This window comes from Salvelinus alpinus, chromosome 4 (assembly GCF_045679555.1).
Source record: "Salvelinus alpinus chromosome 4, SLU_Salpinus.1, whole genome shotgun sequence".
NCBI lineage: Eukaryota > Metazoa > Chordata > Actinopteri > Salmoniformes > Salmonidae > Salvelinus > Salvelinus alpinus.
This window is the reverse complement of record NC_092089.1, coordinates 45,049,867-45,074,957: the sequence shown is the minus strand read 5'-3', so window position 1 is coordinate 45,074,957 and position 25,091 is coordinate 45,049,867. Positions and strand designations below refer to the sequence as shown.

At 47.5% G+C, this 25,091-nt stretch overlaps 2 protein-coding genes across 6 annotated transcripts in view; one reads left to right on the top strand and one right to left on the bottom strand.

The window, feature by feature from the left end:
• The window catches only part of LOC139573687 (tyrosine-protein phosphatase non-receptor type 23-like), a 32,158-nt gene extending 29,538 nt beyond the window's left edge, over nucleotides 1-2,620 (top strand). For both annotated transcript variants that reach the window (XM_071397432.1, XM_071397433.1), the window contains 4 exons: nucleotides 9-113; nucleotides 222-360; nucleotides 546-662; nucleotides 1,325-2,620. In XM_071397432.1, the coding sequence (XP_071253533.1) occupies nucleotides 9-113; nucleotides 222-360; nucleotides 546-662; nucleotides 1,325-1,942 (979 nt within the window). In that variant the 3' untranslated portion in view covers nucleotides 1,943-2,620. The remainder of the gene's footprint in view (nucleotides 1-8; nucleotides 114-221; nucleotides 361-545; nucleotides 663-1,324) is intronic.
• Nucleotides 2,621-2,755: 135 nt separating this feature from the next.
• The window catches only part of LOC139573688 (sterol regulatory element-binding protein cleavage-activating protein-like), a 33,627-nt gene continuing 11,291 nt past the window's right edge, over nucleotides 2,756-25,091 (bottom strand). For all 4 annotated transcript variants that reach the window (XM_071397437.1, XM_071397434.1, XM_071397438.1 and 1 more), the window contains exons 3-21: nucleotides 23,367-23,487; nucleotides 22,962-23,119; nucleotides 22,631-22,851; nucleotides 19,264-19,542; nucleotides 18,164-18,290; nucleotides 17,192-17,304; nucleotides 16,320-16,414; nucleotides 16,057-16,155; nucleotides 15,609-15,821; nucleotides 14,735-15,135; nucleotides 14,427-14,573; nucleotides 9,205-9,406; nucleotides 8,965-9,080; nucleotides 8,153-8,660; nucleotides 7,721-7,889; nucleotides 6,707-6,873; nucleotides 6,515-6,595; nucleotides 5,839-6,045; nucleotides 2,756-5,705 (exon numbers count right to left, since the gene is read on the bottom strand). In XM_071397437.1, coding sequence (XP_071253538.1) covers nucleotides 5,460-5,705; nucleotides 5,839-6,045; nucleotides 6,515-6,595; nucleotides 6,707-6,873; nucleotides 7,721-7,889; nucleotides 8,153-8,660; nucleotides 8,965-9,080; nucleotides 9,205-9,406; nucleotides 14,427-14,573; nucleotides 14,735-15,135; nucleotides 15,609-15,821; nucleotides 16,057-16,155; nucleotides 16,320-16,414; nucleotides 17,192-17,304; nucleotides 18,164-18,290; nucleotides 19,264-19,542; nucleotides 22,631-22,851; nucleotides 22,962-23,119; nucleotides 23,367-23,487 — 3,670 coding nt within the window. In that variant the 3' untranslated portion in view covers nucleotides 2,756-5,459. The remainder of the gene's footprint in view (nucleotides 5,706-5,838; nucleotides 6,046-6,514; nucleotides 6,596-6,706; nucleotides 6,874-7,720; nucleotides 7,890-8,152; nucleotides 8,661-8,964; nucleotides 9,081-9,204; nucleotides 9,407-14,426; nucleotides 14,574-14,734; nucleotides 15,136-15,608; nucleotides 15,822-16,056; nucleotides 16,156-16,319; nucleotides 16,415-17,191; nucleotides 17,305-18,163; nucleotides 18,291-19,263; nucleotides 19,543-22,630; nucleotides 22,852-22,961; nucleotides 23,120-23,366; nucleotides 23,488-25,091) is intronic.

The following is a 25,091-nucleotide window of genomic DNA, read 5'->3' as shown; positions in this document are numbered from 1 at the left end:
CCTCCCAGGGGTCTTCCTGAGAGCAAGAGCAATCTAATCTGCTTCATCCAGGAGGTTCATGGATACTACCTGCACCAGAGGCCCTTACACACACCTATTGTTGTGCACTGCAGGTAACACACACATGCTATTTTATTAAGATCACCAAACATCATGATGATTAATCAAAACCAAGTGTATGTGAGTATTGCCACTAACCCGGTCTCTCTCCATGACCTCAGCTCTGGCGTGGGGCGTACCGGCGCCCTCTGTCTGCTGTATGCAGCGGTACAGGAGCTGGAGGCAGGGAACAGCATCCCTGACCTACCTCTACTGGTCAAGAAGATGAGGCAGCAGAGGAAGAACATGTTGCAGGAGAAGGTTAGAGACACACACCTAACGAGCTCCCCGCTTTACAAGGGGTTAAATGTGCAGTCTCGTAAGAGTGACGTCACATAGGCAAGTTATCTAGTAAAAGCTCATGTTACTCTCCCAGTGCATTGAGTCAGTGTTTGTTGGTGTGATGGCTCTTCAAGGTGTCTCCTCTCTCTGGTGTCTGTCCACAGCTGCACCTGAAGTTCTGTTACGAGGCTGTGCTGAAACACGCTGAGCAGGTCCTCCAGAGACGTGGCTACCTCCCTACCGCCCCCTGCAGCAAGACACCCAGCACTGCTGCCACCAAGGTGAGCCCAGTCTCTCACTGAGCCAGTTTGATCCTTTTGGCATTCAGGCTTTAGAGTCTCAGACACCTGAATGGATAGTGAGTAGTGGTGATTGAAGTCGTAAATATGCTCCTATTAAAAATGTAGTTGGAAAAACAATTTTATTTGCTTCGATTTTGGTGGTACTCGATGTAAGCTAAAATTGAGAGGCCCTATAGATGGGTTAGCTGACAACGTCACGAAAACTATGCGCACACTTCAATGGGGCAGAAGTATATGAGTTGTGATTCTGGATGGCCAGATAGCTAGCAATAATGTCAAGAAACTGCCATGTGGGGAGTTGTTTCAGCTAGTTTTATGTTGTTCTTGATACCATGTCTTGTTTTGAGGTGTTTTGACTGATTTCATGTCAATTCTAATATGGCAAAAAATTCACTAGCTAGCTAACCAACCACTGTAATGATGTAGTTGAGAGACAACAAGTGTTCATTGTGCACATTTATGTTTTCAATAAACATTGGAGACTAAATATAGTTTACATGTTGTCAACAATCTAAGCCAACCCTGTCTGTTTTGCCCCATAGTTGTGCATGTTTCGCTGTTGTTGCTTGACAACCAACCCGTCTATGCTACACTACTACTCACTCCTGTCTAAATATTGTCTGGTTGTCTTTTCCCTGTAGCCTTACTCTCGCCAGGAGTCCCAACAGGACATAGTTCTGGGAGGTGACATGACCATCAGCTCCATTCAGGCCACCATCGCCAAACTCAGCATCCGGCCTCCCAGTGCCACTGACCCAGCCATGGACCCTGTCCTCGACATTGGCGCCCCCTCTGGTCTGGAGGACCAACCCTTCATCCCCCCCACCGACCTGCCCTTGGATAGAGAGCTAGAGCTAGCCACCGCCCCCACCCGGGACCCCTCTCCCAGAGAGACCCAACCCTCCTCCCTCAGTCCCCCACTCTCCTCCCCAGAGAAGGTTCAGTCCCCACCACCCAATGGTGTGGATGCCACTGCCCCTTCCTCTCCCCCCACAGCCAATAACCATGCGGTCCCAGAGGTGACCCCTGATCCAGCCCCTCCCTCTGGCCCAGCCCCAAACTCCCTGGAGCTGCTGGCCTCTCTGACTCCTGAGGCCTTCTCCATGGAGGGTGGTGGGTGCAAGGGGAAGCACCGTGTCACTAAGCAGAGCTTCCTGCAGCCTGCCGAGGGCCAGGGCCTCCACCAGGGGCCCCGCGAGGAGGGGGGAGATGACCCCCTGAGCTGCCTAGACCCCCTCTGGAGCCTCAACAAGAACTGAAACACAGGAGCCACGATGCCCTCTTTCTTTCTCACTTCATAGCCGTGTCAAACTGACCTGTAGCCTTTAGGACTAGTTCACCTTGATTCTCTGATTCTTAGTTAATGAACCAAAATGACTAGAATGGTGGAAACTCCAAGAATCACAACTAGAAGTGCTTATTGGTAGGGGCTAGGGGTTGGTTTGAACCTGGGCCTTTCTGTCGCTTTAGGGGCCCTTCAGGGGTCATACATTCCGCCTCCCATCACTGGTGGCCTGGCTGTGCTTCTGGGACCAAATCACGGTGCACTCGTCTTTTCTTTCCTTCTCTTTGTCTGTGTTTCTACCTGTACCAGATGGGTCTGTTCTTCACTCCTTGCTTCAGAGCTGGCCACTCGGCACCACTACAATCCCAGCACGCCCTCCTAGCAGCAGTGTCTATGGTCCCCTCGTACAGCTGGTCGCTCCAGGCACGGGGTTGGCTTGGGCTCTTCATGTGGACTAGGATGATGACGGTAGTGACTGATATGGTTGCACTAAGGTGACGCAGACAGAGGCCAAAGGGTGGCGGAGGAGCTTGCAGACGAAGGTGTCGTTATGGTAACCGCATACATGAATCGGCACGTCTTAAGATTTTTTTCTTGTCTTTCATTAACACTGTAAATATATCTTGAATAAATGTAGACTACCCTCATGTTATTACGTTGTCATGGTTTTGACTACTGTATTTAAAATACACACCCACAGCTTATGGAATGTTTGAATTGATGTATGGTTTATTTCTCAAGTGAGTATCCACTTTTCTACAAACATCACAGACTACAGACCACATGACAAGGTATCAAAGCCTCTTTATTTGGAAATTAGTACAAAGTTTTGCTCCCATGTTAAAAATAGTCCAGAACATTTGCTACCGCCACCACAGTCTGTGTACCCTAGCCAACCGAAGAAGGGAGGTGGTTCGGGCGGAGGGGGGCAGAGCAGGCCTATGATTCCACAAAAACAATATTTACACCGGTTTCTCTCTGCACCTCCCTCCGTCAACTATTTTGTAGGACCAAAAGGAACAGATCAAGGGGACATGGTCTGTGTTCCAATTATCTTAAATGCTTCCCTTCTCATCTCCTTTCATCACTACTGATAGTACAGTGGCAGAATGCTGGGAAACATATGTAAGAAAATTCCTGTTCCATAAACGTTCTAATGTTTGGAGCATAGTGCTCACAACACCAGAGTTGTGCGGTTTAATTCCTGCATAGGCCACATTTTGTGACTGAATGTGTGTGAACTGTTGCAATGGATGGGTGTCTGTTAAATAACTATCGCATCATTATTTGCAAGCAAGGAGATAAGGAAAGGCAGCTTAAAAGGACTTGGAACACAACCATATTTTACTGCCCAACTCAGGCAGCAGTTTATATCCTTCAACATTCATTCCTTAGAGACCCAAGTCATCATCATCAACCCCCCCCCCCCACCACACCACACTGCCAGAAAGAGACCATTTGGTCAGGAAGTAAAAAATTATCTTCAAATTATAAATCTACACACTAAAGCATTTACCTATTATTTACATTAAAAAACACAAAATAAATTAGAAATGTTACAATAGAACATGGATGCACAACTCCAGTCCTTCTAGGATGGCGTGTGTCTGGGTTTTCCTTTGTCTTCAATTCATGTTATTGATAAACCAGCAGACACCGCAACACTTGAGGACTAAAGCTGTCCACCCCTGCATTCACAAGTCTGATGTGTGTGTTTCTATACATTATGTTTCAAAGTGCCTAGTGTGTGTGTATGTGCATTTGAGAGGGTTAAGAGTTAGTGCACAGGTTAGTGTTATATTTCTGTATGTAGAAGTTGAGTGGATTTGCTTTTCAATATCAAGCGTCACGGATCTACATTCAGCTATGGGTGTAAGTAACCAAGTAGGCTAATGTCAAGCCCATTACGCTCTCTCTGCATTGCGTGTGTCTGCAGGCTAGCGCTACGGTCACTCAGAGCTAAGGGGCTAGAAGAAAGGTTGAGTTAGTAGAGAGGGTCCAACCTAGAGGGTACCATCAAACTCCTCATATTCCTAGTCTGAGGCCCTCGCTGACTCCTTTGCTCACTTGAAAAGACTGGCTGGGCCAAGGTGGAGTTATCACCACATTACTGGTACACTACCCATCCTCTCCTTTTATGCCTGATAGGGTTCTGAAACTCACAAGCAGAGAATTACAGAGATAAGGGAAAGTAAAGAGACCGTTTCATTGTATTGGGAAAGACATAGGAGACAGAGAAACTCCGTTGTAAGATGTTTTTCAAGAGGAAGCAATTTTAGGCATTTAAAAAGTACCCTCAATGGAACCTTTTTGTCAGAGAACAAGACATACAATGGTAGCATGACAATGTTACTAACGTAAAACAGTGCAATTTAATATATTCACAATCTCAAATGATCTGACATTTCTCCTGGGCCCAGTCAACATGGGAAGAGAGCAGCCAATGTAGAGCTACCACAACTTCAGATGCACATCAGAAAGTCTAGAGGTATAGAGCCTCCTACAGCTAAAAGGGCTCTTAGGGGCCCAGATGGGTCCTCTTGCAGCAACAGTAGCCCTAAAATCAGAGCCTGAGGCTTGGTAAGGCAAGGAACCTCTCCCCTTCAATCTCCAACTACAAGAAAACACTTAAGCCTTTTCAGTTCGAAAATATTCATATTACAAATATCATAACCAATGTTTAAAAAAAAAAAAAAAAATCTAACCCTACATTTATGACATCTGCACATTATAATATACACATCTCAAATTGTTACTTTAAAATGTATCACTAATAAATACATTTCAACATAAAAACAACCCCCTCTCAAGGTGCATTTCATTACAGTAATCGTATCCAGTTATCTCGCACACACACACACACACACAATAATGAAGGATTTTTGTCAGCAGTGTTTTCACCATAAAAAGGGACCGTTTCTTTCCCAGGACACAAAACACACGCATGCTAGTAACTGCTTAGCTTAGCCCAACAGCCCTCATGACATGAGCCTTCCACAGCTGCACTACACTGATTGGCTGGCGTGGTATCAAACACTCCGCCAATGACAGCAGCATAGAGTGCAGTGACGGACTGATTGTTGGATGGTAACCCCTTGGGGTGTGTGTACCCCAAACCATCCAATGCTTGGATACAAACCCCCTGAGCTACTAACAAGGTCAAGGGTCATCTTTCTGGTCAGACAGACCTCACCCTGTGGCAGGTTGACCACTTGTAAGTCTGTCTGTCTGTACATCTGTCTCTCCAACCAGACATTAGCTTTATAATAAACGTTATGTATTGCGATAGAAATGCCCTCCCACCTAATCGGGTGAAGTGCTAACGATCTAAATTAGCCAATCACGTCAACTCTTTCCAAGAAGATTGTCCAACTGCAGTGTAGTGTAGGGCCAAAATGAGTTGCATTTGCATGTATCCCCATTGTCAGTACTGACCATTTCATCTACTCCTCCAGGCCACTGTGTGGAGCCTGTCCCTGTTCTGCTACTGCTCAGTCCAGCTTCTCCAGCACCGAGGGTACGTAGACCAGGCTGAGCTCGGAGCCAAAGTCGCATACGATGGCGGCGTTGTTCAGCACCACGAGCTGGCGGACCCCCTGGCCGTCGCTGCTCTGGCCCAGGTAGACCGTCTGGAGGAGGTCCCCGAAGTTCAGGTCCCAGAAGGACACACAGCCCTGGCCCCCTGTCACCAGGAGAGACTCAGAGATCACCCCCAGACTAGCACCACAGCCCACCTCCTAGGGGAGGGGGGAGAGGAAAAGAACAGGTTAGGTTTAGAGAAGGGAAAATTGGGATTGAAGCAGGCAAAGAGGCATAAAGCATAAACTATCGTTGAAAAACACAAACACAGACAGACAGACAGAGATCCACCTGCTGTATGGAGTAGAGCTTGATGCCCGTGCTGCGGTCCCAGATGCAGATGAGGTCGTCGAGGCCGCTGCTGATCACGCACGATGTGGTGCACACCAGCGATGTCACGTCGCCGCGGTGACCGTACACGTGGCTCACCCGGCTGCCCGTCAGCACATCCCACAGACAGATTGCTCCGTCCTGCCCCCCACTGGCCAGAACCATGGTCTGCAACACGACAATGACTGATACTTCACATGGGTCATATTCATTAAGTACAAACAGATAAAAGTGGACTGCTCTGGGGAGGGACTACCTGGAGTTGTTCATAAGAAATCCACATTTTCCGTTGCAAAACGTTTTGCTACGATGTGCCCTAGTAAGGGGGGCTTACACTCAAATGGATTAGTGTAAAAAAGATCAGAATTGGGCTGCCTGTGCCTTAGTGACTCATGCACACCCAGCAAGACTGGTGCACAAGGTTCGGAAAAGGTGCCATTTTAGGAGCAAGGTGAGCCCATTGCTACATTGCATAACTATCCTTCTGGGGGAAATTATTCAAGGGAGCAGGTTTTGGGTTGGAATGCAGCCAGACAAGAGTTTAGCCATTGGAACACAGCTTTGTGGGACTTCGCTGTACCATCGGACTGCCCCGATTGGGGGGGGGGGGGGGTTACAGACTGTACCATTGACTAACCTGGTCTATGTAGATGGCAGTGATTCCCCCAGAGTGGCCCTGGAGCGTGAAGAGGCAGCATGAGTCCTCCAGACGATACACCTGACACACAGTAGGGTTTTAGTGTGTGTGTGTGTCGATTTTATTCTGTTTTAGGTTGGTGATTGATATACACAAGTGTACACGTGTGTGTGTGTGTGTGTTCTCACTCACCCTGACGGTGTGATCCTGGCTGCCCGTGACCACTCTGCCGGCAGCGGCTCGCAGCACCGTGATGGGTTTCTGGTGGGCACACTGCACCGAGCGCGTCAGCTGGCATGAGATCACATCCTCACTGCTGTAGCAGGGCGAGGGCGGTATGTTACTACGCCCGGGAGGTCCTGGCACCACACAAACACACACACACACACAACATAGATAACACACTCATTACAGATGTCTACAGTTAAAATGCTCCAAAACTCGAGACGTCACAAAACGTCAAAAGTAAACATAAGTGTGTCATGAGTGTGTCACACCTTACTTGATAATTAGTTAACTACACATTTGATAGCTACCGTAGTACTGCCCGGTCAATAACGTCTCCAAGAATGACCAGGTGACTCCAGTTGTTGACATTTTACCGATCGACTTTCCAAGCGTATTAGACATACACTGAGTGTACAAAACATTAGGAACACCTTCCTAATATTGAGTTGCACCTCCTGTTGCCCTCAGAACAGCCTCAACTCGTCGGGGCATGGACTCTACAAGGTGTCGAAAGTGTTCCACAGGGATGCTGACCCATGTTGACTACAATGCTTCCCACAGTTGTGTCATGTTGGCTGGATGTCCTTTGGGTGGTGGACCATTCTTGATACACACAGGAAACTGTTAAGCAGCGTTGCAGTTCTTGACACACTCAAACCGGTGCACCTGGCACCTACTACCATACCCCGTTCAAATGGACTTAAATATTTTGTCTTGCCCATTCACCCTCTGAATGGCACACATACACAATCCATGTCTCAATTGTCTCAAGGCTTAAAAATCCTTCTTTAACCTGTCTCCTCCCCTTCATCTACACTGATTGAAGTGGATTTAACAAGTGACATCAATAAGGGATCATAGCTTTCACCTGGATTCACCTGGTCAGTCTATGTCAAGGAAAAAGCAGGTCTCTAATGTTTTGTGCACTCGGTGTATATTGACATCATTGGGTCGTTTGACAGTGTGTGTGAAGCTCACCTCTGTACTGCAGTAAGCCCAGAGGCTTGTTGATGTCGACAGTGAAGAAGTCTAGAGAGCCGTCGAGTCTGGCCGCCACGATCCTGTTGTTGAGGAAGGCCAGGGCCGTGATCCCTGAGACGCCATCTTCATTACTGCAGCGTAACGAGCCCTCCACTGCGTCCCACAGCTAACCACATAACACATTAGTGCACCTGCCCTGGCTTTTTCTCACTTTCCCTTTGCCAATTTCTCCTACTCTGACTCTCTCTCCTCTTGCAAATATTGTTTCCTGCTTTCTCATTATGACTACCTCCTCTCTTTCCCCTTCTCATCTCATCCACTCCCTCTGCACCCATTCCGTTCTTTCTTTCTGTTCTACAAGGGAGCATCATAAAGTGTATAGTGACGGGGTAGGGGCTAGGGGGGGGTCGATTTGGGATTGGGTCTCACCTCCAGTTTGCCGCTGCTCCTCCCAGCAGCAATGAGGTTCCCCCGAAGCTCCATGGCCCACACGGCGCTTTCCCAGTCCGGGGTTCCCTGGCCCTGTGGAGCAGGGGGCTGGATGTACCCCAGGCTGCGTCTCCTCTGGGGAGGGGGTCCCGACGGGGGGGAGGGGGAGGAGTAGGAGGCAGTGAGGCCCGGCGAGGGAGGCTCGTGCTCTAGGTAGGCTCTCTCCACCAGCCCCCCGAAGTCAAAGCCATCCCTGGGCGGGGTGAGGAGGAGGTGGGAGGGGGGCTGGGAGTCGAAGTTGGTGTCGATGAGGGGGGTGAGGTCGGGTTGGTCCTCAAAGAGGGCCGGGCGTGGGGTGGTCCGCCGCCTGAGGGGGTAGACCTCATCCTCATCGAAATCCCCGCTCCCTGGTTCTGTCCCGCCTCCCAGATTCTCAGGTTCGACCACACCCACGGCGTCCCAGCCATCCCGTTGCTCCCAGCAGCCACTGCTGCTACTCCGCCGCAGCCTGACAGAGAGACAGTTTAGTGTTCAGGGAAGGAGGCTGGATATGCATGTAGGAGAACAGGAGGGAAGACTATGTTGGAAGAAATAAAGGACATGGGAATGGGAAGAAGGGTGAACACAGACAAAAAGTTCATATTGTACATTTATTATTACAATAATACAAGTTGTACTCCGAAGAGGTGGATGGTGCCAGGTCCAAAAATATAAACATTATGCATAAATACAAGCATGAACTGTCCATACAGTATGTGTGTATGTAATCCTGTATTGGCCAAGGTGACCTTGTGTACGTGTGCGTGTCTTACCCATGTTTAGGAATGACAGTGAGGCAGTCTCCAGTCTGAGCGTCCCACACACGGATCTGTCCTGCCAGACAACAACTGGCCAACAGCATGCCATCACTCGCCAGACACTCTATATCCTGGGGGGGAGAAAGAGAAGCAGAGAGAAAGAGAGGAAGGAAGAGAGAGAGAGGAGAGATACTTGTAAAGATTCATGCAAATGAACAATGGTATGTGTGTATGTGTGTGTGCCCAGTCTCTCACCATGCTGTGTCCACGCAGCAGCAGGGGGGAGATCTCGCTGATGGGTGGCGAGTAGCCGTAGTCGTCGCAGGGCAGGTCACCGCGGCGACGGCGTCCGTGGGCCACGCCGTTCTGGCCGTAGTTGCGAGGACAGAGGACCCGGTAGAGACAGAAGAGCAGCAGCACCAGCAGAACCCCTGCCGCCAGGCCCAGAGCTGCTACCCTAGAGAGAGAGAGGGTTAACCCGTTTGCTGCCTTCTCTATATGTGCCAATAAAGCTGGTTTGGATTGCATTGAGAGAGAGCGAGCGAGTTAGAGACAGAGAGTACCAATGACGGGGAGACCAAGTCATCTCATGGCCCGCACAGAGCATCTTACAACAGAAAGACTTGAACCTTGAGAGAAGTGTGAACTTGACGCAATGGCGTACCGACATATATCCTCAGCTCGTCAGAATGACATTCCATAACATGACCGACTGTTCATTGTCCCCCCATGAGGAATGCCTGGAAAGCAGAGCTGTATGGAATGGGTCCAGTGTGTCCCTCTAGTGGAGACGGTTGTAAAGGCAGAAGCCTAAAAAGCACCTGTCGTTTAGAATGAGTCACTGCCATGACGCACGGGTGTGACCAGCTCGACGTGCAATACCAGTCCTGAAACCACGGCAGAGTCTGATTGGTCCAGCACACGTCCTCTCTCACACATGCTCATGCATGGAGTCAGTGTGTACATACTGACTTTATTGTCCCCTAGGGGAAAGGTTATACCCATGTGCTGTGCACAAACTGGCTGCACATAGCACATGTTCAAGCCAATCACACCACCTCAGTGGAAGTATGCAAATGTGGACCGTTAAGAGCCGGGGACAAAATGGTTGTTTTCCCCTCACCTTATGGTTGCACTTCCATTCACACTACAACCGAAAGCAGCCTTTCCATTCACACTACAACAGAAAGCAGCCTTTCCATTCACACTACAACAGAAAGCAGCCTTTCCATTCACACTACAACAGAAAGCAGCCTTTCCATTCACACTACAACAGAAAGCAGCCTTTCCATTCACACTACAACAGAAAGCAGCCTTTCCATTCACACTACAACAGAAAGCAGCCTTTCCATTCACACTACAACCGAAAGCAGCCTTTCCATTCACACTACAACAGAAAGCAGCCTTTCCATTCACACTACAACAGAAAGCAGCCTTTCCATTCACACTACAACAGAAAGCAGCCTTTCCATTCACACTACAACAGAAAGCAGCCTTTCCATTCACACTACAACAGAAAGCAGCCTTTCCATTCACACTACAACAGAAAGCAGCCTTTCCATTCACACTACAACAGAAAGCAGCCTTTCCATTTGAGGCTTGAAATGATGTTAGAAAATGATCATACTAATGTAACTCCATCACCGCCAAAGGCCTAACATAATAAAATAGTGTCTAACATTGATTGGCAACCAGTTTATTTGTTTATGATTATTATAAACAGGCTGAGGGAGATTCTCTAACGGTTGTCTCTGACGGTTGTTTCTACCAAGTCTGTCCCCAAACAATTTGATTTGCTGGTTTTAAGCATTAAACGTTCAAATAGCTCTTTGCTGACTGTTGCTGGGTGCTATCGTCCTCCATCAGCACCGGCCTGTACCCTACCTGCCCTAAGCTCTCTCCTGGCCTCTTACATGCTGACCAGACCGGACACGTCGCGTGCGCAAGCGCTGAAAAATACATTTAGAAATCCATGTTATTTAATTATTGCACTCGCACTGCTCGCGCACGCAAACGAGCGTCTGCGTTGCCAAGGGCTAAAATAGAACTCCTTTCTATTTCTGACGCAGATTGCGCTGCAAGTCCTGCCTCTCCCATCTCCTCATTGGTTTATAGAAGCAGGTACCCACGTGCCATCGCCTCATTGGTTATACGCACGTGGGTGATTGAAAGACGAACTGTTTTGCCGGTCATTGTGGTAATACTATGAAAGTTTAGATGCCAATCACCATATAAGTTCAAAGATGAAAAAGCCTGGAAGGAGAAGAGATGACTAGAAACGATTCGGTTGACCGTTTCATGTGTGGATTAATTGTCGGAGTAGAGGACCTTGTGCATTTCAGGTAAAATAACAACTCAATGTTTATATCCCAGGACAAATTAGCTAGCAACAGCAAGCTAGCTAAATAGGACAAATTAGCTAGCATGTGAAAGCTAGCTAGCTAAATTGCCATACATGTTTAATGCTTTTCGACCTGTCCCCAAATTAATGTAATTGGTTCAGAGTTTGCTTTGATATTTTAACCTGCGTGTCGTGATCGCGTTTGGTGTGGGGGGACACAATAAATGTGTGCACGATGGCGCACGCGCGCAGCCGGTTTGAGTTCCGTGTTACACTAAGTCTGAATTTGTCCTGCTAGGTGACCTAAACTGGGATATGCTTAAACCACCTGACCAAGTCCTAAAGCAATGGGACTCCCTAAATCTTTCTCAGATTATCACCAATCCCACAAGGTATGACTCCAAACACCCAGAAAATGCTACTCTCCTCGATGTTATCCTCACAAATAATCCTGATAGGTATCAGTCTGGTGTTTTCTGTAATGACCTTAGTGATCACTGTTTTACAGCCTGTGTTCGTAATGGCTGCTCAGTGAAACGACCTGTCCTGATTTGTCATAGATGCTAAAAAACTTTAATGAGCAAGCCTTTCTTCATGAACTGGCCTCTGTAAAATGGTATAGAATCAGATTGATCCCCTCTTTCGAAGACGCTCCCCCCCCCAAGTGGAAATAAAGGAAATGAGAATTAAAAACAGGTTCAGCCCCTTGTTCGACCGTGATCTTACAGAGTTACTCCACCTCAAGAATTGCATTTGGCCAAAGGCTTGGCACACGCATACTCAGGCTGACTCACTATCGTTCAGGCAAATGAGAAATAAGTGCACTCAGGCTATCCGGAAGGCCAAAGTTAGTTCCTTTAAGGAGCAGTTCTCTCTCTGTGGGTCTAACCCCAAAAAGTTCTGGAAAATTGTTAAAGACCTGGAGAATAAACATCCCTGGGTCGCTCCTCTTTTCAGTTCGCTGCTGCTAGCGACTGGAACAAGCTGCAACAAACACTCAAGCTGGACAGTTTTATCTCAATCTCTTCATTCAAAGACTCAATCATGACAGTTGTGGCTGCTTTGTATGATGTATTCTTGACCTTTGTGCTGTTGACTTTGCCCAATCATTTTTGTGCTGCTACCATGTTGTGTTGCTACCATGTTGTTGTCATGCTGTGTTGCTACCATGCTGTGTTGTCATGTTTTGCTGTTATGTTGTTGTCTTAGGTATCTCTTTATGTAGTGTTGTGTCTCTCTTGTTGTGATGTGTGTTTTGTCCTATATTTATATTTTTAATCCCAGGCACCCGTCCCGCAGGAGGCCTTTTGCCTTTTGGTAGGCCGTCTTTTGGTAGGCCGTCTTTTGGTAGGCCGAATTTGTTCTTAACTGACTTGCCTAGTTAAATAAAGGTTAAATAAAATAAAATAAAAGCAAGAGTTTCAAAGGATTCTGTCCTTGATTGGACAACCATAGAGATACGATAGAATCTACTTTATTCTGGGAGAACCATCCAGGCCCCTCCTCCTTGACCCAAAGATTCAAATTTTTTCTTTATTTAACCAGGTAGGCTAGTTGAGAACAAGTTCTCATTTCCAACTGCGACCTGGCCAAGATAAAGCATAGCAATTCGACACATACAACAACACAGAGCTACACGTGGAATAAACAAAACATACAGTCAATAATACAGTAGAACAAAGAAAACAAAAAGTCTATGTACAGTGAGTGCAAATGAGGTAAGATAAGGGAGTTAAGGCAATAAATAGGCCATGCTGGCGAAGTAATTACAATATAGCAATTAAACACTGGAATGGTAGATGTGCAGAAGATGAAATAGATAAATAGATAAATCTCCATCTGTGCCTGGCCTGTGTTCCAGAGATGACCTTCACCACTGTGGCCTTTATCTCAGATATGAACCGTGAACACTGATCTGGGTTTCACAGATAACCATGACCTGATGAATATGATTCAAACCTTCCACTTCCAATGAAAAACCTCCCTGGCGTTACACATCACAGTGGACACAGTTCCAAAGTTGGATCCATTTGAATATGCTATTGGTCAAGGACGTAGTATACCACAGGAAAAACACTGGTGGTCTCAAGCAACACCCTCTGCCCAATTCTGTTTGTTCTAATAGAAACATTGACGTTGGCCTGCCTGTTGCTTTGAAGAACCTTTGTCCCCGACTACCAACAAAATAGAACTAGGGAAAACACAGTTGAGAGACCGTTTCACTCAGTCCCAAAACCACACCAAACATCACCCACTCCACCATGACATCATCAACCCACGGACATCTTACGAGTAACCTGACAGCCAATCAGATGAGCCGGTAGACAGGACCAAAGTCTATGAGTCAGTGAAGGGGTTTATTTTGCATGGCCCTGTGCCCCGGGTGGGTGGGGGCACCGATGCAAAACGAACCTCGCCCAATATCCAGTCAACTCAACTATAGAGATAAGACAAAAACAATTTTCTCTTTCTTCCTACCGTTTTTGAGATAACCATCGACATGGTGACGGACTGTTTGGCCGTGTTTCGTTTACAAGGTTAGAAAGAGGAAGAAAAGAGAGGTGTGGGACTAGCGTTGCAAATCCTGGTTGGACGGTTCCGGATTTCCTGCTTATTCCTTCCTGATTCTGGGAATCCTCCAACCAGGATTTGGGGAAAACCATGGAATTTATTGAAAGTTTCCCGGAATTTTGCAACCCTACGTGGGACAAATGCAAACATATACTGTATGAGATGTGGGTTTGGACTTTGTGGATTATCACTGAATCTCTTGGCCTTGACGCCATAATCGTTCACTATAACATTGATCTTTCGCCTGCACAAGAGCATTAGCATGGACTTTGAAGTGGTGTGCACTGTGCATGGGTGTGTGTGTGTGTGTGTGTGTGTGTGTGTGTGTGTGTGTGTGTGTGTGTGTGTTCACACATCACACACACACACGTGTGATGTGTGAGTGTGAGTGTGTGTGTGTGTGTGTGTGTGTGTGTGTGTGTGTGTGTGTGTGTGTGTGTGTGTGTGAAAGTGTATTTGAAAAACATGAAGTGCATGGATTGTAGTAGGGGGAAAGTTAGTCAATCTGTAGTTTGAAGGCATTGGAAATGGAGGTTGGTGCGTGTGAGAGTGTGTCGGTACTGACTTGTAGAGCGTGAGGTCTGCGGGCAGGTCGTTAGTTTTGAGGCTGGGCGGCGGGGGGTGGCGTGTGTCCTGGGGGTGACGCGTCTCGATGGCCTCCCGGGGGCTCAGGTGAAGTGTGACGGGAATGACAGGCAGGATGCTGATGTATCTGTGGGACAGAAAGGTAACAAAATGACATTTTATAAATTAAACAATGAATTCTACCTTTCTTCCCTTCCATAACCCAAAAGCATGGTAAGTAGGGTCAACAGTGGCACACACACTATGCACATACACACCCAATAACTCATTCCAACTCCCCTGACCTACCTCTTGGCCAGAGTAATATTATAGTAGCTGAAGAGCGAGGGCCAGTGTCTGAAAGACAGCCTCCTCCAGCCCTCCTCATCCTCCGCCCCCCAGCTGATCTGGGGCACCAGGGGTGGGGCCTGGGCCTGGTGGGGTACTCCTTCCCTGGGGGCCCCGTGGTGGCCCTGGGACTGGTTCTCTGGAAGCGGGGTGGGTTCAGCGGGGGCAGGGAGGACACTGAGGGTGCTGGCGGGGTCCCCTCCTGGTCCAGGGAAGACCGGGGCTACTCCCAGGTGGGGGGGCAGACCCCCGGCCCCGCCCTCCCCCAGGGGGCTCTGTTCAGACACCTGGGCTGCCAGGTAGGTACGGAGGCCAGCGGGATCCGTGTACGCCAGGATGCCAATCCAGATCACTGTACCCACCTACAATAATACAGGGATAGAGGGACATGTCTATGCATACAGAGAACTACTTCAAGGAAGTACTGTAAACATTCAGAGAGTCATACAGAGAGACACATACTGACAGGCGGGACAGAAGGTAACACACGCAGACACGACAGCCCAACAGGCAGACTCTCTGTGAAAAGGCCTTGAGACAGTCACCCTCAAGGCTTTTTCACACTGCCTGTTCTTAGCCCAGTGCTAACTCACCCTCCTTTCACACAAGTATTTGTTAACACTGGACTAAGTGAAACTGAAGTCAGAAGATTACGGTAAATTTCCCCAATTCCCAGAAAATCCAGTTGGGAAGATTCCCAGAATCAGACGGGAATAAGCAGGAAAAATTAGGAATCTTCCAATCCTAATTTCTGAAAAGCCTGTGCATTTAGCAAAATAATCGTGCAACCCTAACTTAAACGGTCTTTTCAGGAAGTGCCTCCAGCCAGTCTCACCATGATGAAGCGCTGGGCCAGACGTGTGCGGGCCAGGAAGTAGACCACACGGAGCCTCTTGGGCAGACGCAGGTTCCTGAAGGCGGGCGTCTGCAGGGTGATGGTGTAGGGCGAGGGCCGTGGAGGAGGAGGCGCCTCCCGAGGGCGTAGGGGGCCCGGTTTGGGAGGGGGCATCCCCGCCTCGGCCGGAAGACGCCGGTTTAGATCGGCCAACTGTGTGTGTGAGAGGACAGTTTTCGGGTGAGCGGGCATGTGGGAGTGTGTAACATGTATGAGAGTACAAGTACGTGAGTACGAGTATGTGAGTACATGTGTATGGATTAGTGTTAGAGTATGCATGCATCTATGACTGTAACAGGGGAACAAGGTGGATAAAGAGAGACTGTCAATATTTTACTGAGCACTGTAGACTGAGGAAAAGACTCATGTATCAAGAGTGTGTGTTCACCTCCATGCGTCGGATGTCAATGGAAAGAACTGTGGTGAAGAAAAACATCTGAAGGAAGAAGTCAGACACTAGCCCCACCACAGCAAACAGACAGAACTCCTGGAAACACAGAGAAATAAACAGGCCGCTCATAACATACACAGTAGAAGTGTGTGTGTGCATGTTGTGTGGCAGTATAATCTACTCTGTCTATGTGAATGAAAGTGTGTGCGTACCTGTGTTCATACGCCAGTGTGTGATAGATTGGTGTGTGTGTGTGTTACCTGGATAGCGGGCACCAGGGTGAAATATCCTATGAGGATGATGCACAGCTCTGTGGCCATGTTCTTCATGATAGACCAGCTCTCGTTACTAAGGCCTGGAGAGGGACAACACAATACCACATTAACAAATGCTTGGATTTCACGCACACACGTTTTGTTCTTATAAAATTAATTCCCATTCCAAATCCTATTTTCCCTATTCCTAAAACTTACCATAACCCTAACCCGTAACCCCTTACACAAATTATTTTTTCATGGTACTTTTTACCCATTTTTCTCCCCAATTTTGTGATATCCAATTGGTAGTTAAAGTCTTGTCTCATCGCTGCAACTCCCGTACGGACTCGGGCGAGTCGAAGGTTGAGAGCCACGCGTCCTCCGAAACACGACCCTGCCAATCCGCACTGCTTCTTGACACACTGCTCGTTTAACCCGGAAGCTAGCCGCACCAATGTGTCGGAGGACACGGCGTACAGCTGGCGACCGAAGTCAGCGTGCATGCGCCCGGCCCGTCACAAGGAGTCGCTAGAGCGCGATGGGACAAGGACATCCCGGGCGGCAAAACCTTCCCCGAACCCGGACGACACTGGGCCAATTGTGAGCCGCCTCATGGGTCTCCCGGTTGCAGCCGGCTGCGGATCGAACCCAGGTCTGTAGTGACGCCTCAAGCACGATGCAGTGCCTTAAACCGCTGCGCCACTCAGGAGGCCCCCTTACACTAATTCTAACCTTAAAATAGCATTTGTCCTCATGGGGACATGGGAAATGTCCCTACGAGGGAGAATTCTCCTTGCTTTTCCCATCCTCGTGGGGACTTTTGGGGATTGTAGGTCCCCACAAGGATAGAAGAACCAACCCACACACACTCTTACCCTGAGCGATGCGTAGTTTGACCTCCAGGTCAACAGGGGTGGACACCACAGACTTGGTGAGAACCAGGACGTTCTCCAGCCCTATCACCACCACCAGATAGGGGAAGATCTCACTGAGAGAGACACACAAGCAGAGACAACATGATTACAAAGCTGTTGTGAATAATACTTGAGTAATAAGCGCTCTGAGTGCTCTTAGAGAGCTTATTCGTGGATCAGATGATAGATGCAAGTTTGGATGTTAGGGTGGGAGAGAGGTCAGGTTTTTCAATTTGATTGATTTGATTGTCGTCAAATTGTCGCACAAATAAAAAACAGGTTAAAAATAGAAAACGGGACATTTAGTAGACAAGAGTACAGATGATGAAAGAGAGAAGGGACGATTGAAGACAGACAAGGTTTGACAGACAGTAAACCAGTGATATGCTATCATTACACGTGAAGATAAGGGTTGGAGGTCAGTACGTAACAAAACTATGCCACAGAAGATAAAGACCAAACACACGTGTTATTACTTCAACAGGCTTTATTGTATGGCCATTGTGTCAATATGCACGACAGTGGGTATGTAGGTCTTTGTGCGTGTGGACCCTGGAATCTTGATTGATGGTTGGTGAGATTTGGATGGTGTGAGATGGTCACGCCATCCTCTACATTCCAATAAGCTGGGTGTGATTGGCCAGGTACGCCACATCGATATCTATCCCCGCCCTCTTAAGAATCCCTCCTCCCCTTTGAGTCCACATCTGTTGCCATTGGTAACACAGTCCCCTGTCACTCACTGTACATTAACGTCTGCAGTCCCACAGTAATCTATACAGATCAATGAGCAGGAGAGGGTCAGGGGCTTTTAGGGAGAGAATGTGTGTGTGTGTGTGTGTGTGTGTGTGTGTGTGTGTGTGTGTGTGTGTGTGTGTGTGTGTGTGTGTGTGTGTGTGTGTGTGTGTGTGTGTGTGTGTGTGTGTTTCTCACCCTCCATTGAGTGTGGGCGTCAGGCCGAACAGGGTGCAGAGCCCCACAGACATAAGCAGAGAGCTGAGCACTGTTACCACGGCAGCCAGCGCCAAGCCCCATTTTGACTTCACCATGTCAATCTTACCTGGAGAGAGGAAGGAGTAGAGTTAGCATGGACAGAGTCTACACACACTGGGAGGAAAGAGTTAACATAGACAGAGTCTACACACACTGGGAGGAAAGAGTTAACATAGACAGAGTCTACACACACTGGGAGGAAAGAGTTAACATAGACAGAGTCTACACACACTGGGAGGAAAGAGTTAACATAGACAGAGTCTACACACACTGGAAGGAAAGAGTTAACATAGACAGAGTCTACACACACTGGGAGGAAAGAGTTAACATAGACAGAGTTTACACACACTGGAAGGAAAAAGTTAACATCGACAGAATTTACACAAACTGGAAGGAAAGAGTTAACATAGACAGAGTTTACACACACTGGGAGGAAAGAGTTAACAGACAGTCTACACACACTGGGAGGAAAGAGTTAACATAGAGTCCTAACACCCACACTACAAAGAAGAATGTCTCTCAGCATGAGAGTTTATGCAGCTTTTAGTTGAAATTAGGTTTGTGCACAGTATATATTGCATGTGTGTGTATGTGTGTGCATGCCAGCATATTGTTGGTGTTGGCACACATTGGTGAGTCTTATCATGGTAGATTATTATGGTGGACTACAGTGTTCCTGTGTAGGAGATTATCCCTGGACTAGACAGGAACAGCCTTGGCTAGGACTCAGTCAAACACACACACACACTAATCTGGACCTTGGCTCTGTGGCCTTGACTGGGCACCTGGGAACAATATCCCAGTGAAAACGAGAGGCCCCCAAAGCAAGACATCCGACTTCAGCATTTCATTTGAAATCAATTTCCCCCTACCGGCCTTAGTAATGGGACACATTACTTCAAGAAAGAAGGGATGGAAAGAAGGATGTATCTTTAACTCAATGAAACTAAGCCAACTCTTTCAGATCAGTGCAGATGAAGGGAAGCTCTTTAGACTATTGAGATGCCCCCGTGGCGCCCAGACTCCAGTCAGAGACTTACGTGTGGAGAAGTAGATGTAGGCGAACAGTATGATGTAGGTGGTGACCAGGGGGATGAGCTCGGCCATGCCTATCTCCTCCTTGAAGTGCACGTGCACCATGTGGTCCTCGCGCAGGCTGCAGTTCACCGAGGGGTGCAGCTGGCGGAGACGCGCCCGCATGCTAGACAGGAACCTGGCGTCGTAGCTGCCCAGGACCATGGTGATGGTGTAGGTGACCACTCTCTTCCTGCTGTACAGACTCACCCCTGTGTGTTTCACCGGGACGCCAAACAGCAGGTCTAACACACACACACACACACACACACACACACACACACACACACACACACACACACACACACACACACACACACACACACACACACACACACACACACACACACACACACACACACACACACACACACACACACACACACACACACACACACACACACACACACACACACACACAGAGACAGCATGGAACAATATCAACATTACCAGTCTGCCTGACACTATTTGGGCCCAGAGTATGGGAGCAGTGAGGAGCGTGCCCAATTTGACTGGAGCACGGAGCGAGATTCCCAAAAGGCTGGAGCGTCAGCCATCTTGCCCGCTCTAATTTCGCTCCAAAAAAGTAGCGCTCACTTCAGGAGCTCAGGGCATGTCCAGCTCACCATGCATTTGTAGTCTACTTGTGTGCTGCTATAGCCCCATGCTTTAGCTACAGCCATGGAGTTCACAAAATATTTTTTATAAAGAAACTGATAAAACACACAGGTGCAAAAGTTGACTTATCAAGATGAGGACCAAGAGAAGGAGTTTGTTGATGTAGTGTCTACAACTAGAGAATCGTTGTGCAATCTGAAAAGATACGTATCCCAAAAGCATGACCGTATACTACATGCACATGATAAAAGAAAGGAACGAGGTTTGTAGATAACTGTGTCATTGTAGCAAAGTATTTATAAACAACAAAAATTGATCCCTTAATAGAGATAAATTAGGCCATAAATATTTTGTCCCAATAGGCCTGGTACATTCCCACTTTCAAGGAACTTTCCATTTTTATTGGGTTATTCTGCCTAAAAACCTTTAGGCCTATCTATAGAACATTTTTAAAACAACTCTACAACTCAGCTCAAATGAGTCTCTTGTGAGATTGCAAATGTAGACTTCCTTACCATATTGCACTTACACACTACAGTACCTCTCATCTTCAGCAAAGCTAAAGCAAAGTAAAACACAATAATTGGCATTCTGGACAGGAAGACCTTGGAGCCCTCAGTTATTCTGCGAGTGGCCAAAAGGGTGTTCAGCATCCCCAGTTGCTCTGCAAGTGTGGAGAGGATATTCTCCGCTGCTGCCCGGCTCTCCAGGCACCATCGCATGAGCCTGAAGCCACAGACTGGCATGTATTCAAAACATTTATTAAAAGGCACTGTAGACAGACTAATAAGGCATTTTTCATTTTGTTTGTATTTAATTCTAAGTAAGTCACAGCCTAAATGCCAAATTTATAGACTATAATGATTTAATACAACTAAATGCTGTTTAAATGCTGAGTGCTTTATGTCCCTACCAGCCTGGTGTCACATTCACAAATGCTTCACAATGTATTTCTTTGTAGGCTACAGCCTTGAAATAATTGAAATAATAGACTAAATCATTTGTTCCTTCTTAGGCTCCATGTCTGGCTCCTGACCTATTTAGTGTTAATATGCAGTTTAATATGACATGTAGCCTATTTGAAATGATGTTCACTTCTTACATTCACCTTCTCATGTTCATTCGAACACCTTTCATTCAAATCCATATGGTTTGGTTTCAGTACTTTAAAAAAACAATTGGTACACCATAGTGCCCTCAAAGCTCATCACTAAGCTAAGGAGCCTGGGACACAACACCGTCTGCAACTGGATCCTGGACTTCCTTATGGGCCGCCCCCAGGTGGTAAAGGCAGCTAACAACACATCTGATCCTCAACATGAGGGCCCCTCAGGGGTGCGTGCTCAGTCCCCTCCTGTACTCCCTGTTCACCCATGACTGCACGGCCAGGCACGACTCCAACACCATCATTAAGTTTGCAGACGACAGTGGTAGGCCTGATCACCGACAACGATGAGACAGCCTATAGGGAGGTCAGAGACCTGGCCGTGTGGTTCCAGGATAACAACCTCTCCCTCAACGTGATCAAGACAAAAGGAGATGATCGTGGACTACAAGATAAGGAGGGCCGAGCGCGCTTCCATTCTCATCGATGGGGCTCTAGTGGAGCAGGTTGAGAGCTTCAAGTTCCTTGGTGTCCACATCACCAACGACTATCATGATCCAAACACACCAAGACAGTTATGAAGAGGGCACGACAACGCCTATTCAGGAGTCAGGAGACTGAAATAATTTGGCATGTGTCCTCAGATCCTCAAAAAGTTCTACAGCTGCACCATCAAGAGCATCCTGACTGGTTGCATCACGGCCTGGTATGGCAACTGCTCGGCCTCCGACCGCAAGGCAATACAGAGGGTAGTGCATAAGCTTCCTGCCATCCAGGATCTCTATACCAGGCAGTGTTAGAGAAAGGCCCTAAATATTGCCAAAGACTCCAGCCACCCCAGTAGTAGACTGTTCTCTCTGCTACCTCATGGCAAGCGGTACCGGAGCACCAAGTCTAGGTCCAAAAGGCTTCTTAACAGCTGCTACCTCCAAGTCAAATGGCTACCCAGACTATTTGCATTGAACCCCCCACCACCACCTTTACGCTGCTGCTACTCTCTGTTTATTATCTATGCATAGTCACTTTACCTCTACCTACATGTAGATATGACCCTAATTACCTCGACTAACCTGTGCCCCCGCACATTGACTCGGTACCCCCTGTATATAGGCTGTCATTGTAAATAAGAATTTGTTCTTAAGTGACTTGCCTAGTTAAATAAAAGGTTAAATAAAATACAAATAAGTAAATATAGCCTCGCTACTGTTATTTTATTGTTGCTCCTTAATTATTTGCAAATACTTTAACACTTATTTTTCTTAAAACTGCATTGTTGGTTAAGGGCTTGTAAATAAGCATTTCACTGTAAGGTCTACATCTGTTGTATTCGGCGCATGTGACAAATACAATTTGATTTAGTAGGTCCAGGTAGTCACAAAAATAGACGGGTGTTGGTTAAATTGTGATTTTAATGAATGGAGCGAATTTGGCGCGGGTTTTTAAGTGGAAAGGACATGGAGCGCAAGCACCACTCCATTAGCGATGAGCGGCTCTGCTCACACGCTCTAGTTGGGGCTCAATGAGCATTAGCCAAAGGGATACAAAAGGATACTTCCTTTGCTCTGCCCTCCATTTACCTCACCCCTCCCTTCCCTGCCTCCCCTCTCTACCTCTCAGTGTGGCGGAGGTGTGCAGTCCTTTGGGTTCGTGCTGGTGGACGGTCTTCAGCAGGTCGGGGTCAGAGTCAAACAGCTCCCGCTGGTTCTGCCAGTAGTTGCCGGGGGAGACCAGCAGACAACCGTGCTCCGGCAGCACTGTCTGCATACGCCGTAAACCCGGCAACAGGTCCGTCACCTGCAGGCAGAGCGCCTCCAAGCTCCTGACCCCAGAACTGCAAAGAGACGAAAGGTAAGTCCGGTCAAGTCAAGGTGCATTTTAAAACGGTAGAGAAAGCTAGAGGTGGGGGAGAGACATTGGATGTGCGTATGTAGTTTCCCATACCCGTCGTTGTGTACATGGTTGCGGATCTCCTCCAGCAGGCTGAACACGCGGCCCAGTGGGGAGCGGAACACGTCCACAGGGACCAGCGTACTGTCCCAGGGAGACACAGCTGCCTTCACCAGGACCTGCTGGATGTAGGCCACCGGAGGACCCCGATACTGGAGGAACAGCGCCATAGAGGGTTTTGAAAAACATGGCAGAGAAACGGATGAGTTAGTTATTTTACAGTCCCTTTTTCAGCTGATATTTCAAAGAACTCAATGCAATTGGTAACTACCTGGTACCAAATGGTACTTAGTGGTGTTAGGTTTATTTTTAAAGATCATGATATTACAAATGTACCATGTAAACAGTCAAGCCATGTAGGTACTGTAAGTGGGGTGATCTTTTGACCATGAGTCTTACCCAGTCAGGCCGCTCGCCGAGGTCTCCCTGGGGCTCATGGGAAGGGACGGTGTAATCTCGGACCCGTGTGGTGAACTCCACCGGTCCGGTCCCCGGCAGAGGCAGCCGCAGCAGGGGGTAACTGAGAGAGGGGGGAGAGAGCGATGACTTGGGAGAACATGGGAGTGGAGAATAAGTGACAGTGTGGTCTGAATATTAGTTACAGGCCTGAGTATTGTGAATTATTATCCCAGCACTAAAATACACACCCTCTACCAAAATGATAATTTCCTTAGAGTTAAATGTACACTGAACAAAAATAAACACAACATGCAACAATTTCAAAGATTTTATTGAGTTACAGTTCAAATAAGGAAATCAGTAAATTGAAAAAAATTCATTAGGCCCTAATCTATGGATTTCACATGACTGGGAATACAGATATGCATCTGTTGGTCACAGATACCTTCAAAGAAACGGTAGGGGCGTGGATCAGAAAACCAGTCAGTATCTGGTGTGACCATTATTTGCCTCATGTAGCAAGACATCTCTTTAGCATAGAGTTGATCAAGCTGTTGCAAAGTTGCTGGATATTGGCGGGAACTGGTACAAGCTGTCGTACACATCGTTCCAGAGCATCCCACACATGCTCAATGGGCGACATGTCTGGAGAGTATGCAGGCCATGGAAGAACTGGGACATTTTCAGCTTCCAGGAATTGTGTACAGATCTTTGCAACATGGGGCTGTGCATTATCATTCTGAAAAATTAGGTGATTGCGTCGGATGAATGGCACGATAATGGGCCTCAGGATCTCGTCACGGTATCTCTGTGCATTCAAATCGCCATCAATAAAATGCGATTGTGTTCATAGTTTGTAGCTTATGCCTGCATATACCATAACCCCACTGCCACCATGGGGAATTCTGTTCACAATAGCAAACCACTCGCCCACACTACGCCATCTGCTGGTACAGTTGAAACCAGGATTCATCCGTGAAGAGCACACTTCTCCAGCGTGCCAGTGGCTATCTAATGTGAGCATTTTCCCACTGAAGTTGGTTGCGATGCTGAACTGCAGTCAGGTCAAGACCTTGGTGAGGACGACGAGCACACATATGAGCTTCCCTGAGACGGTTTCTGACAGTTTGTGCAGAAATTCTTTAGTTGTGCAAACCCACAGTTTCATCAGCTGTCCGGGTGGCTGGTCTCAGACAATCCCACAGGTGTAGGCCAATTGCACACTCCCTCAAAACTTGAGACATCTGTGGTATTTTGTTGTGTGACAAACCTGCACATTTTAGAGTGGCTTTTTATTGTCCCCAGCACAAGGTGCACCTGTGTAATAATCATGCGGTCAATTAGCTTCTTAATATACCACACCTGTAAGGTGGATGGATTATCTTGGCAAAGGCGAAATGCTCACTAACAGGGATGTAAACAAATGTGTGCACCAAATTTGAGAGAATTTCAGGGATCTTTTATTTTAGCTCATGAAACCAACACTACATGTTGCGTTTATATTGCTGTTCAGTATAATAATACATGTATGTGTATATAAGCATCCCTGAGTATGCAAGTGTGTGAATGTCTGTGTAAGAGAGAAAAAAAGAAGTCGGTGCCACTGCCTCCCCTGTCCTTTGTTGGCAGATTTAGCATTAACTAGAGACCGACCACTCGTTCCCCTAGGAAGAGGTTGGCTCTTACGAAACACACTGAGATTGACAAGATTTAGTAGACCGATAC